The 16605-nt window shown below is 39.4% G+C and overlaps 2 protein-coding genes across 2 annotated transcripts; one reads left to right on the top strand and one right to left on the bottom strand.

Annotated features, from left to right (window-relative positions):
- The first annotated feature begins 277 nt into the window (after nucleotides 1–277).
- LOC145487647 (ZP domain-containing protein-like) lies at nucleotides 278–8549 on the top strand. Its single transcript, XM_081466464.1, has 6 exons — nucleotides 278–1052; nucleotides 2736–3007; nucleotides 4640–4783; nucleotides 5394–5575; nucleotides 5970–6289; nucleotides 6643–8549. Exons 1-6 carry the CDS (start codon nucleotides 995–997, stop codon nucleotides 6771–6773), a joined length of 1107 nt encoding a protein of 368 aa, XP_081322590.1. The 5' UTR covers nucleotides 278–994; the 3' UTR covers nucleotides 6774–8549.
- A 155-nt stretch (nucleotides 8550–8704) lies between these two features.
- On the bottom strand, nucleotides 8705–11122 carry LOC145487648 (QRFP-like peptide receptor). The gene has a single exon (XM_081466465.1). It carries the CDS (start codon nucleotides 10428–10430, stop codon nucleotides 9330–9332), a length of 1101 nt encoding a protein of 366 aa, XP_081322591.1. The 5' UTR covers nucleotides 10431–11122; the 3' UTR covers nucleotides 8705–9329.
- Nucleotides 11123–16605: the final 5483 nt, after the last annotated feature.

The following is a 16605-nucleotide window of genomic DNA, read 5'->3' on the forward strand; positions in this document are numbered from 1 at the left end:
ACCAGGAATGCAGCCTTCTTGAGTGGTGGTAGTAGATGGTAAATATAAGATCAGTTTACTTCATGGTGCCAAGCGAACAGGCTGCACAAGAGAGTATCCGTAAAATCTAGCTACGCTCCATTGAGAACAGTGCGCGCTCTGCCCTCGAAAAATACCGTGCATATTTTCCCTTCACGCTCCCCCATATCCACGTCGAGGCTAATTGAAAGCTTTGCATTTTAACCCAACCCTCCCCCCCCCCCTCCCCCCGCCGCCGCCCGCCCCCAGCACCCTCAACACTCAACCCATACATTTTTTTGCAGGAAGTTTCAGTCGAGTTTCGAGTGCGAAGTGTATGTAGAGATGGTACAACACTTCAATATTTCCTCGAATCTCCTTTACTTTGTTGTCACGGAAAGCTTAACCCTCGTCTACTGACGTCAACTCTTCTAAACTTGAACATCCCAGGGTAAACATGCAACAGCAGCAATCACATAAGCAGAACCAGTGATGCTCTAATTCGATTGTAGTGTTGACCTACGTTGACAATCTAGTCTGCGACTTATTCACGTTTCGAACATTTAACCTTCACTTTCTCTCTCGCCTGCCTGAAAACCATCTTTAGATCAGCTTCTTTACATTCCACCATTGAATAGAGGGCTGTTTGTACTTCACAGACTCATTGCAAATTTTTGTGGTGTAATATTATACCACGCAACTAAAAATCTCTCGCAAACCATTTCCGGTCGCAACAACATAGTCTTTGTTTTTTTTTTTGTAATTGCGTTACTCTCGCCGACATGCTGTGGGTATAGCTCTAGAGGACCATTCTGTTTATAATTCAATATTTATGCTTTGCACCGGCTTTGCACCATCTTAAAGTTTATCCTTTTCGAATGAAACATTTATGAAGATCTTTATGTTTTGCTGGCCAAGGGGATCTGCTTTGTTTAACGGAGATTGAACACGTTCTGAGACCTTTTGGGACCATTAGAAAAGGAATACGGTCCAAGCGATGGTTGTTGTGATTGCAATCGCCTTTGCTCTTGTTATTCAGAGTTGTGGAATTCGAGGTAAGTGATAACCTTGTTTTGCCCTTGTTGTTTTCGTTTAATGGAAATTACTAACGTAAGGATGAGAGTTCAGATATTTCATATCGCGCATTTATCATAAATAGTTTCGAAGATTAGCGAGGAAGAGCACGAAGAGCGATCGATCTTGTTAACGTGTTATGCCGTGAATCAGCCTTGACATTTTGGAATTTTAAAATTACTATTTCACTCCCAGAAGTGGCCAAAAGATATTTTGCAAAATATTGATAAGCAAATAGCATCTCATTGAAGTAAATATTGATAACTTTCTTTCCAACATATATGACATATGCCTGGCGTAGTCAATCGATAAACTGAAAATCGATATTAATCGAAGATTGATTAATTGCCGAAAGCAGTGGATGAAAATCGATAAATAAAAAAAGGTTGTGAGTTATCGATTGTTGTCGATTGCCAATAGTAGTCGATAGCGATTGATTCATCAACTGGTATCGATTATTATCGATTGTTATCGGAATTATTTATGTCCTTTTACAAGCTACACTGATAAAATGCTTGACAAAATTTGTGTATAATGGTTTTATTGAGTCAATTTATCACAGCCTGCGTATCTTTTACAATCATTGATAGAATAACAAGAACTGAAACAACTGGCAGAAAAATTTTGGCCTTTACATCTTTCTTTGCTATAGTTTACGACACCAGAAGAAGCTCAGCCCAGAGTACGCAGCGTAAAACCCTCCAGTCTCATTGTAGCGTCGGCATTAAGATGAAGGGAAATAAACAACAGAGTCAGTGTGCTAGTGATCTCAATTATTTGCATTAGGAAACAAACGTAAGAATAGATCTCGGAAGTAAGCCACAAGGAAAATATAGTCTACCTAGCATGCTGAAGTTGAACTTCTCGTGTTGTTCTAGGTGTTATTTCACACAAGAGCAAAGCCATCTCTGAATAGTCTGAGTGGTTATTGTCGATTTTTTTAAATCGATAACAATCGATATTCCAGGAATATCGATTGTTATCGACTTTTGCCAATCGATAACAATCGATAACGAGATTTTTCTGTGAGTTATCGATTGTTATCGATTGCCGATATCGATCCATAGCAATCGGCGATTGATATCGATTGATATCGGTTGAATCGATTGATTTCCAATATCGATTCCTATCGATTGACTACGCCTGGTATTTTAGTAGTATTTTATCCCCTATGCCGAAATATTTACTAAAATACTTCAATTCCTGACCCAAAATTTACCCTTCTGAGGATAAACTCTACACACGATGAGAGTGCCTTAGTTAAGCGAGGTTAATGATTTATGGTCATTTATTAAAACAAGTAGACGCTGGTGTTCCCAATGCTCAACTGCACGCTATGGTTGATATATTCATAATCTGATTGGTTACAAGTCACCTACTATCGGTGCAAGAAAAGGCTCTCTCGGGGCGTGAGCAGCGTTATTCTTCGTTTTATGGATGTTTTATAACTCAGATACTGACTACTATAGGCAGTTATTCTTGTAGCCTCCATGGCTTACCCGAGAACATCCAAGCCGCAAGGTCACGAGGAGTCATGAGAGAACACGAAAGGCCCATATAGCGCAGCACATTTACTTTTCACTTAAAAAAGGATAAAATGAACGCCTCGAGCTAAAATCCCTTGGTCACCTGTGAACTGACCAAAATGTTTATCATTTTTTAAGCTGAATTTGGCGAAATGGTAGCGGTTGAGTGTGAACACGACCAGATGCGAGTGCACATTGACAAAACTTTAATCCCGGACTTCAGACTGAACGACTTGCGCCTCTTGGATCCAAACTGCCAGCCACCGAAAAGCGAGAATAGCAGTCACGTGACCATAACAGCACCGCTGACTAGTTGCGGTACCACGGTGGAGCACACTGACGAAAGTGTCATTTACAGGAACATGGTTAAAGATGGGTACGAGCGTCAAGCCATTATCAGTCGACTGCAGGTTTGTTTCATGGCTGGTTAATCTCGCAGCAAATTGTAAGCCAACGGCTGAGTGTAATCCTGGTGGAGGGGTTATACTCTCAAATGAGGGAGACAATGGTGTTCGACAGAAGTGTTTTTAAATAAAAGCTAAAAGACCAGAATAGGTCATTTCCGAGTTTCCTTCTGCCTCTGTGTCAAGATGAGTCTTGGTGCGAAAGCATTCACCTGAAAATATTTCACCCTACAGGTTCATTTTCATGAAAATCAAACTCATTTTCGTATGAAAGGTTTTGCACGAGAACTCGTTTTGAAAAAGAGGCACAAGGCAACTCGGAAATGGCCAATTCAGAGTCCCAAAACAAAATAGATTACACAATGTCAATTTCATTTCTAAAGAACTGGCTGAACTGGCCCCGGTTGTTCGAAAGCCTATTAAGCTAACCCAGGATTAGCGAGAATTTTGATCTCAATTTTGTAACTTTTCGGTAAGGTTTTCTGTTTATATTGTTTTTCCTTCTCTCTAGAGTTTGAAAAATCTCAAACTACACAGAACATAAGCAGTCAGAAACATTTTTATCCAAGAAAAATTAACACATAGGGTAACTTTTAATCCTGGGTTAGCGTTAACCGGTTTTCGAACAACCCGGCCCTGGTTTCTGATCATTTGAGCTGAGCACCCCTTCTCACAGCACCTAAGCAAAACTATTCTAGATATACTTTTCCTAAGGTACATGCAATACGTCATCTACACCTGGAATTCTCAAGTCGAATTCGGAAAAAAAGGTGTATGATTCTAATAGGATATTCGAGGTGTATTTTATGTCAAGCATCCTTGCATACCCTAGAAGATTACGATAGACGCGGCGTGCGCCAATGCGTATTCGGGCGAATTCGGACCCCAGTATTTAGCTTTTTGGAGTGGTTGAGCTCTTTTAGTTGAAATCGAGGGGAATCCCTATCTCCCAGTTTCCGGGCATCCCTTTCCCAAAATCAGACAATACTACAGGAAAGTGAAGGCGCGTGTTTTGGCGGGAGAAACGTGGCCTCTTCATATTACCAGGGAGTTCAAGTAACCACGACGGTGATGCCGAGGACAACGTCGATTAAAAAATGAATTTATATTTACCTACTAATCTCGCGGAACGCTAAAGTTATTCACTTTGTTTATCACTGTAAAAACTATCTTAAAACTAATCTGTAACACAGCGATATATTTGAAATAGGAATTTGAAAAATTAGCCGTTGTTGTTCACGTTCTCCAAGCAACGCTGAATTCGGTCGTTTCACGTTGTTTTTCAGAGGACGGCAAAGAAATGTACCAATAATTATAACGCACGTGCACAGCCATTGTACTGCCCATTAAAAATTATTTAGCGACGTTACCGTTGCCGTTGTCGTCGTGGTTTTCTCAGCTTTTCTACCATATGCAAACAGGATTGCCCTAGTGGAAAATTAAGCTCTTGAATGGAAGGTGAGCTCATACTTTGACCTCACAGACCATCATCAACTTCTTGGAAGTTTTTTTTCTTTTTTTCACAAAAGTAAACAAATTTATATCTCTGATAAGTTTTCCCAGGTTACACTTCCTTGACTGAAGTCACTCCAGGGCTAACTTTTGTCTGATTTGGAGCGTTTTTATTTTTTCTTCAAGGCTTTAGAAATTCCATTTGAGTGTGCCTATCCAAACCAAGCCGCAGCTTCACTTCTTGAAATGAACATCAAAGAATCCGAGCTGATTTTGTTAACACCTGACCATGGTTCTGGGGCATTCGACCTGGATATGAGTATATACAAGGTACTGAAACGTGTAGAAGGCTTTTAGGCTTGCATAAAAGAAGGATCTGGAGTTCAGACAGTGCAAACATATAAGCATAAGACTGTATTTTACGGCTGTAAGAACGGTTTTCTATTGACTGTTGTAAACAAAAACCAAAGTAATCACTCTAGACAATCACAAAGGACATTAGCCTCCCACGCAGACGCTCTTAGGGCTCGTCACGGGTTCCTTCCATGTTCGTGGGGAAGGAATGCGTAACGAGCCCTAAGAGCGTCTGCGTGGGAGGCTAAAAGGACAGAGACAATATAGAGAACCAATCAACACTCGAAGAAATTACATGTAGCTGACGCAAAGCGAGGGAAAATTAGTGCGAGTGAGTCAAGATTGGTTTTGCTTTTACTAGTGATTGGATGAGAAATTGGCGCGAGATTTTTAAGCCAATCGTGTAGCATAATTGACGCAAACCCAATTACTTGTCGACTCTCAAATGGAAACTGCTCTATTTTTTATCGGATTCTTACATATCCTGCAATTTTACCCTAAAATATTCTGACGCTCACCATATTGCTTCTCTCTCGTCGTCCATTTACCGCTAAAATTACCTCATACCTTCCCTTGTTCTTTACAGAGCGAAGGCTACGATGAGGAATATACAAGTTTTCCGTTAGCAGTAACACTGCAACAACGTCTTTACTTTCAAGTCTCAGTGGACACGCCAGACACGCGGCTGGGTATCAGTGCAGACTTCTGCTATGCCACGCCCATTAACAGTCTTTCCCAGAAAACAAAGTACGATATCATCCTTGACGGGTTAGTACCAACATTTGTTGCTATATCGTCAACCTTTTATTAATCGTAGAACGCTAGCGCTGTATTATGATACACTGGAGAGGGTCCCGAAGAGGTCATATGGAGGAAATTGGAGCAGTACCTGATTGCAAGCTTGGATCCCAGAATCTGCATATGGGAACCCCGCGATAAGCATGTTTCTTGTAGGAACCTGGTTAGTAATGATGTTTCAAATGCCAGGCATGTCCATTTTGCTCCAACCTTATAGCTCTGCCTATACCCTACCCAATGTTGGGGTTGCGTGTGGTCACCAAATGGAATAGTTCCCTCCCTCTCACTACTTCAGAATCTGTAACTGCAGCCCCTAAGGAGCGTTCTCTATAATAAATCTTAAATTCCCTTTTTTGCACTTCAGATGTCCAAAAGATGAAACCGTTCGATTTCACAGTGGTCCCTCCACCACACAACGCTTCAGCTTTGAAGCTTTTCAGTTTGTTAATGGTCAGGTTGAGCCATACCTTTATGTCCATTGTGAGGTCGTCCTGTGCAACTTGACGGATGCCAAACCCAGCTGCAGGAAGGACTGCAGTGACCCGCATGTCGATTCGAGACAAAAACGAGCAGTCAATACCGATGTTTATGATCTAGAGAAAGGCCCAATAGTTCTTTTAAGGGATTCTAAGTATAGCTTTGAAGACGATCCAGAAAATGAGGACGAAGCTCGACAAAATCAAGGTAAGCGTGAAACGAATTAGAATACTTTTCAAAAAACAGTGCTCTGTTTTTCATTTTCCCTAGTTTCGTTAGTTTTAGTTCAGTGAGTTCCCTCTGAGTAACGCCTCTCTTTTTGTTCCTGTATTTGTATTTTTGCTCCTTTCGTTTGTGTGTTGATGTGTTTGGTCGAGTAGACATCGTACTTCGGTCGCGTCAAGTCTGGCTTACGTATGGTGTCGGACTGAAAACTGCGCGTATACCTTATTGTTGCAGGCATCGGTTACTGGTCAAGTGACAACATCGTGAGACTAAAGATATAATTTCTTCGTATCTTTCATTTCGTAAGTCTTTATGTCTATTTTCCTTGTTTTCAGGCAATCAGCCATCGAACATGACGAAGTGGTTGTTTGGTCTTATGGGATTCATATGTGTTCTGTGCTTAGCTGCTGTGCTGCAGACGGTTAAGGATGTTAGGCAAGCAGAGCAAGCTTCAAGTGAACATTGAGTTGGTACACTATAGATCCAGCATTCCATCCCCAGACTAAGAGTTTCTAAGAAAACGCCAAAATTCTTGACAACATCTGCGCCGCTGTCGAATGGGTCGCAATTGCATTTTGCGCGATGCCCGACAAACATTTACAGCATCCGTTCTATTTTGTGTGGAAGTGGAAATTTGCCTTCCATATTGAATAATCTTGATTTGCCGTCCACTTCTTCTTTTAAACTCTATTTTAGCGCTACCATATCGCCAAGGTAAAGATGTCAAGGCTATTCTGAGAAGCACAGTGAGATAAACCACGAAGAATTCGAGTTAAATCATCGCTGGTGATGAAAGAAGACCAGTTACTCTGGCCGACAAATGTTAAAAGAAGAACGGTGAAGCAAAGTTCATTTGATCATGCCCTATCTCCTCAATATTCTGCATAATCAGTTTGGCGTTCTTTCTTCTGCGCTCGAGAGCATCTTTCCCTAGTGTATTTATTCTGAATTTTTTTTTTCCCATTTGAATTCTTTCTCAGTCCTCTTCGATAATCTGAAAACCGCCTTTGGACGTTCAATTACTGTTCGGCAACATTTTCAATATCAATGCGTGGTAAATGCTCAAAACTGGGAGCATTTTCATCGAAATTCGCTGCCAATGGATTACGTTTTTCATTTATTACGTTATAATTGTTATATTACCAAACAAAGCAAATTCCAGTTGTATTTCTTTGTCATGTTGACGAAAGCTAATATTTAATGGTTATAATGAAGTCCAAAATAATCAAGGACGAGGAAAATGTTACAACTTATCAAGACCTAACCAAGACTTTTGAACATTGCGAAAAAACAGAACGCAATAATAAAATTTACATATGAGGCAGCTCTTACTGCAGATTGAGACTGTATATTCATAATAGGTATACTCAGATTCACTGCTTCGTTGCATTAGAATTCTATTTCATGAAATATCGCCAGGTTGATATTCAATTAAATGTACCACTGGATGTTATTAGCCAGCCGAAATTTTCCATTAGAATTGAAGTAGCAAGCTAATTGGTGTCGCGTCTGATCAAGAAAAACTTCTAGAAAGCTACATTTGCATATTAAACCCCACACGTTTGTCCTTAAAGTGGTCTTCCCCACCTTGGTTTAGTCCTCTGCAATTTCCAAAGTTGCATCTATACAACTTCTATCAGTTCTTTCTTGTACGTTACCCGGTTAGTGCTTTTTGGAATCATCTCGTGAATCATAAGGAATTAAAGCTAGCATTAAGGCTGTTTTTGAAAGTTTGCATTGTTGTTATCATAACGTATTATGCTAGGACGATGATCAGTTTCCGTTCTCCAATGATTTTCAGTACTCGTTTGATGCCATTATTTAAGCATCATATAATACAGGGCTGTGGTACTTATCGATCCATAAAGTAGCGAGTGCTGAAAACCTTCACCAGCGACTTTCGTAAAGCTTTAAAGCTCTTAGTATGTTTTACCATTTTGAACAATACGGACCATCACGATGATCAATAAAGCTGTATTTAATGTTTGCTTCGCGTTAGTGTCAAACAGCCAACAAACAAACTGACAAAGTGCATTACGTAAACACGACTGTTCCCAGGTTTCGCAGTTTTAAACATTTGAACAGAGAAATTAAAGATTGCGACCAAACGCCAACAGGACCCGCGTGTCCATCAAGAAACGATATCGTATCATTCCCCAGGAAGTGATACCATATCACTATACTTGTGACAAGCTATGACAGAATTTTAGCCACGCTTTATCACAATGACACCCACCAACAAAACAAAACAGCACCTGCTTTTAAACGAGTTTACATAAACATATGTAGCTGCGATTTTGATTGAGAGACTCAGGGCAAATGTTTTTCCAACAGATAAGGCAACAATATTATGTCGTTTGTATAAAGCCCTCTAAGTAAAAAAATAAATAGAAACGTGTATTATTCTCTAAAACCCCACATTCAGCTGCTGAATAATTTTCGAATGAATCGTAAAATGTGCTGCAGATAATTTCCACACGTTGAAAATAGTTCGGATCGGAAACATTGGATTAAATTTCCTATAACAGGGGTATTGGTAATGTGGAGACGACAACTAAATCCGGTACTAAAAAGTCTTTTATCTCTTTAGTGCCACAATGACTAATCTAATTTTTAAAAAAAAAATGTGGAGAAAATTCTCACAAAATTACCTTTGAATCACTCGCTGACCCTTCTATTTACCTATCCAAAAATTTTTTGTTGAAAGATTCATAGGGGCTCTGCTCTATTCTCGTCAAAAATCGTTGTTGCTTTAGCTCTCCTAAAAACTGGGCCGGTATCAAATTCATAATACATGTAACCTAATGCGATTTTCACGACAACACCAATTAGGTCTGCTTTTAAAAACTAAAACAACGCTTTTCTCATTAAAACATTTTTAACTTTACCTTCTTTGGAATACCCTAAGGAAATTGTGTTAACATCATCGGCTAGGACACACAAACTAAAACCAATTTTTCACAGGAAATATTAGCTAACCGAAAACATTAATCTTGGCAAGACCACATTTACAAATATCAAGCTAACTCCCCATTTCTGAATAATCCCGCCTTATTGACCAGACTGTATTTTCTCTGTCCTGAAGCACGTTCATCGGCAAGCCATACCTGTTTTCTGCAAGAGAGCGATTCCGTCTTAACAAATCTTTCAATCCCTTGCGATATTTATCATTTAAAGCAAAATAGACACATGGATTTAAAGAAGCATTCGAGTAGAAAAAGAACTTCGCTGCCTGAAATAATTTGTCCATTCCGCAAGGAATATGCCAGTCCCATACAAAATAAAAAAGAAGTGCCGCAATAGTGATCGGGGTTATGCATAAAATGAAAAGGAAAACTATGCATAGGATCTTTTTCATTACTGCCCAATCTTCCCGCCGTCTTTGGTTACTCAATGCTGATGCACTACTTCCAGCACGCTGACGTTTTCTCAGCTCTAAGACAATAAGTGCATATAAGGAAAAAATCACACACAAAGGTAACAAAAACAGAAACACTGAAATGAAAATAAAGTAATGCTCCTGTGTCTGTCGTTCTTCAAACTTTGACACCCAGCTGAAAGAGCAGTAAGTCTTGTTATCTTGTACCATCAGCCGTACAGTGTAAAAATAAACGCCGTGCACACCAAGCGCCACAGTCCAAATAACTGGAATCACAACCTTACAAACTTTGGCTGTTGCAATCGGAGGGCGAAATGGGAAAACCACTCCGTGATATCTGTCAATGGCCATAACAACAAGGCTTTGGATGGACACCGCGGTAGAAATGTCTTGAAAGACATAGACAAGCTTACACAGAATCAAACCTGCTATTCCGTCTACGAGCCATCTGCGAGGACCAGTGTAAATTTCCGTAAGTTCTCTGGGCACGGCAAAAGAAGAGATTAAAAGGTCAGATGCGGCCATGTTGACAATGAGGTAATTTGTCGTTGTCCGCATTCGTTTGTTTTTCAAAACTATGACGATTATAGCTGTATTTCCAAGCAGAGAAAATAACATGATTATACCATAAGCAAGCGTCTTTAGGTATTTTACAGACGGTGAATTAACAGCGGACGGTTCGCAAGCCTGGTTTGCAGTAGAGTTCATACCAGTGAAGTTTTCCGAGCACTTAAATAGACACATCGCCTCAAACAGCACGAACGAATGTAATCAGAAAGCAGAGTTTGATCCTAAATATCGGTCTTATTTACACAAGACACACCTGCATGCCTTTGTGCGTAACAAAATTTAAATACCACTCAACAACACAGGCCATCGTCATTTCGCCTCTCGCGCCAACAAGGCTTTAAGCCCGTCGTTATCAAGGGTCTACCAACCCTGATGGGGGAAGGGGGGCAGGGGAGGCGGTACTCCCTTATATGGGCTATATAGGTATGGTTTTAGCACTCTAGTCTTGAATTGGGTATGTTTCTTGGACGAAGCTACTTTTTCATCATTATCAATAAGACCGTCAACAAAAGCCCTTCATAACTTATGTTTAGGGCAACTGTGCCAGCCGCAACGGTCATAAATAGGTATCGAATATCGAATTTTTAGTTAGGTCATATATTGGGTAGCAAAACTCGCAGATTTTGGTCACAAATAGAGTAAGGGTTTTGGGAAGTAGTTCGCACAACCCCACCCAACTTTTCTGAAAGAACCCCCCCGGGCCCGGGCAACCAACCTAACATTCCCAAGCGTAGAGGTTTTTCGGGAGCCATGGGCATGATACGGAGTCGAGTGTTTTATATTTTGGCGGAATTATGGACTTCTTGTTCACAACCATCAAGCTTAGCATACATTTAAGCTTCTCGGCCGTTTTCTTAAAAACTCTTAGAATATCATGTAAGTGTGGACAATACCGCTTACTATGATAATCATAATTGTAGATGAATAAAAGCCTCCACTTGGCACGAACATATGCTGGGATATTTGTCCGCGGACATTACGCGAACAGTTTTCCGAGAGCGAATCTCGAGAAAAAGTCAAATAGAAGCAATTGTGTTTATTTCCTTCCGAAAATTTTCAAAACTCGCGGGATCTTTTCAAAATTGGAGGAATATATATCGGTATTCCCCAGTTTAAGCTGGGCAAATTCAGTCATGTTTAGACCAATTGGATGCGAGCGAAAACATTTGATGGATTATAAACACGCTAATATTAATATTATACGGCGGACCGAAGATATTAACTTTATTTTTGAGTACTAAAAACATTACTTTACGGACGAACGCAGCGAGTGAGTATAATCTTGTTTTTAACGCGAGTAAATGATAATTATTCGTATCTTCAAGCCACTGTGTAGTTTTCTTTTCATTTTATTGACACAATGACTGTTGGAACCGTCAAACAACCCTCAAAAAGCGGTAAATGACATCGTCAATGTCCTCATTAGTGAAGTTATGGACAAAACCCCACTCGGGTTCTAGAAATAGTTTCGTATGAATTTGACGAGTGGTGTATTTTCCATTAAAAGACTCGCGTCTAGACAATAAAAAGCCGTACCTAATATTACTTGGCGTCGTAAACAGTCAAAAGAAAGTTATTTCTCACAAGTACTTAACGCCAGTATGATCGTTGCCTGGCATGGTTTTGCAGTGTAAATATTTTAAGTAAAGGAAAACTGAAGATGAGCAGATCTCACGTGTTCATCGCGGAGTGATATCCTGTCATTCCCGTATCATATACCCTCTTGATATGGATTTTGTTCACCGCCTTATCACGTTGATATCCAAGGTGAATACGAAGTAAAACATTACACGCAGCTACGACGTCGATTCGGTGAATTTTCAACAAATTTGTATACGAAGGGAAGAGGAACAATTTTGTTTGTATAAGGTCAAATAGTACGAAAATCACTAAATATATATTATTCTATAAAAGCTGCTGAATCAATTTCAACTGCATAAACTGAAAAGTACTACACTTTCCAGACGCTAGAAACCCAAAGTAAAACATTGGAAAAATTTCGGCATGATTTGATAATATTTCCACTAAAAACGGTGTTACTGAATGACAAAATAAAAGCAAATCTGGTGCTGAAAACCTTTTTTCTGTTTTGAATCACTTTCACTGGACTTTTTGACATGTTGTGAACAAGAAGATATTTTGTAGACGTCTTTTAGGCGGTATGTGGAATTTAGCCAGAAGCGAACTTAAACGTCATTCCGATTTCAGTTTAAGTGCCTTTCTAAGTTATTTTAAATAGGCTTCAAATTATGCTATTAAAAAATAGCAGGTTGGGCTCCTCCACGGTGGTAAAAACTTAAATTCAGCAAGGACATATGCTGCACCTCAGTAGTTCATAGAAGGTCTGTCAAATTACTGCTGAATCTCCCGGCATTAATTCAATATACACTCACTGAGTCAGTAGTAGATTTATATATTTTCTTGTCAGTCCAGATTTCAACATTTTAGAGTCAAGATAATATGTACCCGTCAGCGAATTCTCGTGCAAACTCGGCTCGGGAGTTTGAAATTAAAAATATCTTTTTCCTTAAAAGCGTCTTTTCAACGATTGCTAGGTTTTTAAGTATTAGCATTAGGTCTGCAAGTCTGCAAGTATTAATACAGATCTAAATAAATGAAAAGCAGAATTGCCAAAAAATTCTGACAAAATTCCCTTTAAATCAAAGGCTAATTCTTCTATATTTTCAATGCCTAAATAAAACTTTGCGAAAAGATTTATAGGCACTTTATTCTCGTCAAAACACAGTTTTTTGCTTTAGCTTTCCTAAGAGCCAGTGCCCATAACTATGGACCAAACAACGGCACAAGTCGAAAAATCGATTTTGCTCATTTTTTGCCCATAGATTGGCCCTAGCTAGTAAAGAAACGGACCATAGTTAGTTTCTGCTAATGCAGCTTTTTTGGGGGAGAAATTTGCGAAAAACGATTTTTTTCCGATTGGGCTCAAAATCCACTTCCGGTTTTGCTGAATTTTCCGAATATTTAATTGCTTCGCGCTCCGCAGAACAGCTACTTGAGAATCTTTCAATGGTTTTTACATTCAGCTCACGTCTTCATGATATGACTGTGCGAAAAATAAAATTAATCGAGGTTTCGTTTGAGCCCGAAACGAGATCGAACAGAAACGCAAAATACTACGATGTGTTGCAAACGAATTATAGCACCAAAATATCGCCATATTTTTCTATGGGCTATAACTTAAAATGCCATAAAAACACTTTCTACGGGTTAACTGTACACCCACCTGTTTGAAAGTCAAAAAATATCTCTGGGCAAATGGTTTTAAGTCGCCCGCCTGGGCCTGTGCTTCTCATAAATTTTTCCCTGAACCGCCGTGAGAATGTAAACAATTGCGTTGACGCTGGCGGTCACCCTGAATGCATAATTCGTTTCCAACAAACCGCAGATGGCTATCTTAGAACATTTGGGAGAAAAAAGAAAAACATAATGGACCACTTTTAACTTTAATATTTCGAAAGTCATCGCTTTGGAAATTTCGTTAATTAAAAACGCCAATTAAAAGCAATTTACTTGGAGTTCGGGTGTTACTGCTATGTCGTTTTAGGCTGTCGTTCTTTCTTTGATCATTTTAATTACAAGTAAACAAATCCTAAAAGTTTAAATCATATATAAGAGGCATCGACAGTGCGAGTGTCTCGGTAAGCTGTTAATTTGAACAATTACTGTGCTGGACGGATTGCCTTCCAGGTTACGCACGTACTATACATATAGTTCATTGTGCGCGAATGTTTCTGTTTCAAACAACTGAAATGCTCAATGCTTTTTTTCTTTTTTTCTTCAGTCTTAAAACTTAAGGTTAGAGTTAGGTTAAACCCTAAACTGTTTTGGCGGCCAACCTATTTTTGGCTAATTGTTTAATCAAATTATATATATATTTCATTGAAATTCGCTCTTCTGTGACCGACTTCCGCGAACAAAACAAGATGGGTGTTCGCTGTTCATTTAAGACTACAATCCTGGTCAAAAGTGTTGGGACAGTTACGGCAGATGACTTCACAGGCAGCCTCTCTTAAGACCAAAACCGCGCAAGCCCGCATACCCCTCTCCCCCCTGTCAATGTTGATAAAAATCTTGAAGGAAAAAAAAATCCTTGATAATAGCTTCAGAATAGCCACGTTTCAAGAATTGTTCGCCTCCTAGAACAGTATTGTCGAACTAAAGAGACGATAAGATAGATATTCGCGTCTTATTCCAATAATAGCGATTTTTTAGCAATCGCGTTTGGTTCCAACACAACTATCTAACCACTTTCTATTGTCCCTTTTTCCTTTTTTCCCACATCCGATCTAGTCTTCAGAATAGCTTCATTTTCATGCAACTTTGCTAGGGGGGAGGGGGGTCAATTGTACTTGCTTCTATTCATCTTTTGTTCTAAAACGTTAAGGACGTAGTTGAAATCGTGGGTTTTAGCGCGCAAAAAGGGGAGGTGTCCCAATAACTTATGGCCAGGATTGTAGGTTTACACTAGAGGAAATTGTTCCGGATTCGTGATGAATCCGGAACGTTTTCGTGCCAGATTGATTTTGCCGTTTACACAAAAGTGGACGAATCCGAAATAAAAACTGTCCGGTTTGGTCGTGTCTCCGGAGATTTTGAATCCGGAATTTAAAGTGGGAACTTTGAATCCGAAAACTTTTGAATCCGGAGAGTTTTGTCGTGTAAACGGTTTTCTCTCGAAGCCGGATATTTTTCCGCCTGTGATCTTTTGAGTTTGCGGTGAAACGAAAATGGCGGATTACATGATCCAGTCGTAGTCGAGTCGTAGGCACATTGATGGCCATTTGATGGCGGTCGCTGGGTGATTACCTCGTGCTCTTTCAGGTGTAAGTAATCACTTTTATAATGGGTCATGCCATACTCCTCAGAAACCCAATTTATACTTTACTACGTAGATGACGACGATGGCACGATCGAAAACCTCGACGGTTCTAGATATTAAAAAAGACCAGAATAAATACCTGGAGGGACCTGACATGATGGATAACAGTACCGTGGTCAGCGAGTTGAAAGAAAGCTTGAGACTGTCTCAACCTACCCCTAGCCTTATTTTCGGAGGCATTTTGTTTCTCGTCGTCGAGGCAACAAACTGCTTGTTAACCATTCCATCATGAATGTTCCCGGAGTTATCGTCGTGTATAAACGGTTAAGAATCCGAATATCCTTTCACTGTAAACCCCTACTAATCCGAATACTCTAAAATTGATGAATCCAGGAACTTTTACGAATCCAAAAAAACTCCTTTAGTGTAAACCTAGTCCTAGATCGACCACTGTAATGTTTACATGATTTGTCTACCAGTGTTATGATCTGCAAATTTCAGTTAATTGATCAAACAACCAAAGTAGAAAAGATGGATTTTTTTCCCAGTATGATTGAAACTTAAACGCAATTTCTTCCTCGACTAATTCAATTCAAGAAATTCCAGGTTTTCTAGCTGAGTTTGAGCATATTGTGTAGGTACAAATTTTCTACACAGCTAGAAGAGCTGAGATGCCGTCACGCAGTTAGTAGTTTATAGAAATTATGGTATTTCCACTTGACTTTATTTGTCAGCAATTCAATTGCCATAAACCTTAGAGGACTGGTTAAGTGTATCTCTAAAACTGCCACAGTATTGTAAGTTATCAGTGAAATCAATAAAACAAACAAGTGTTAAAATCATTTCCCGGAGTACTGTAGTAACGCTCTTTATCAGGGATGTGGGTGTTGCAATGCAAATGAAAAAACATATATATTTATACTAACTTAAACAACAACAAAAAGACCATTTTCCATTATTTTATCCACACAACGCTTCAAAAATTGCTTTCATCGGATTGCTGCAAACGAATATTTTACTCGAGAGTGGCTCTCCGCGTCACGCAATTGTTTACATTCCAATGGCGGATTTTGGGCAAAATCTACGAGAAACACAGGCCAAGGCGGGCGACTTGAAACCATTTGCCCAGAGATATTTTTTGAGATCCTAACAGGTGGGTGTATATTTAATCCGTAGAAAGTGTTTTTATGGTATTTAAAGTTATAGCCCATAGAAAAATATGGCGATGTTTTTATTCAATAATTCTCTTGTGACATACTGTAAAATTTTGCGTGTCAGTTTGATCTCTTTTCGGGCTCAAAACTAACTTTGATTTATTTTATTTTTCGCTCAGTCACAATACGAATACCTGAACTGAATATAAAATCCATTGAAAGATTCTCAAGTAGCTGTTCTGCGGAGCGCGAAGCAATCAAATATTCGGAAAATTCAGCAAAACCGGAAGTAGATTTTGAGCCCAATCGGGTCGAAATCATTTTTGGCGTATTTCTACCAAAGAAAGCTGTATTA

The sequence above is a fragment of the Orbicella franksi genome, chromosome 5, assembly GCF_964199315.1.
Source record: "Orbicella franksi chromosome 5, jaOrbFran1.1, whole genome shotgun sequence".
NCBI lineage: Eukaryota > Metazoa > Cnidaria > Anthozoa > Scleractinia > Merulinidae > Orbicella > Orbicella franksi.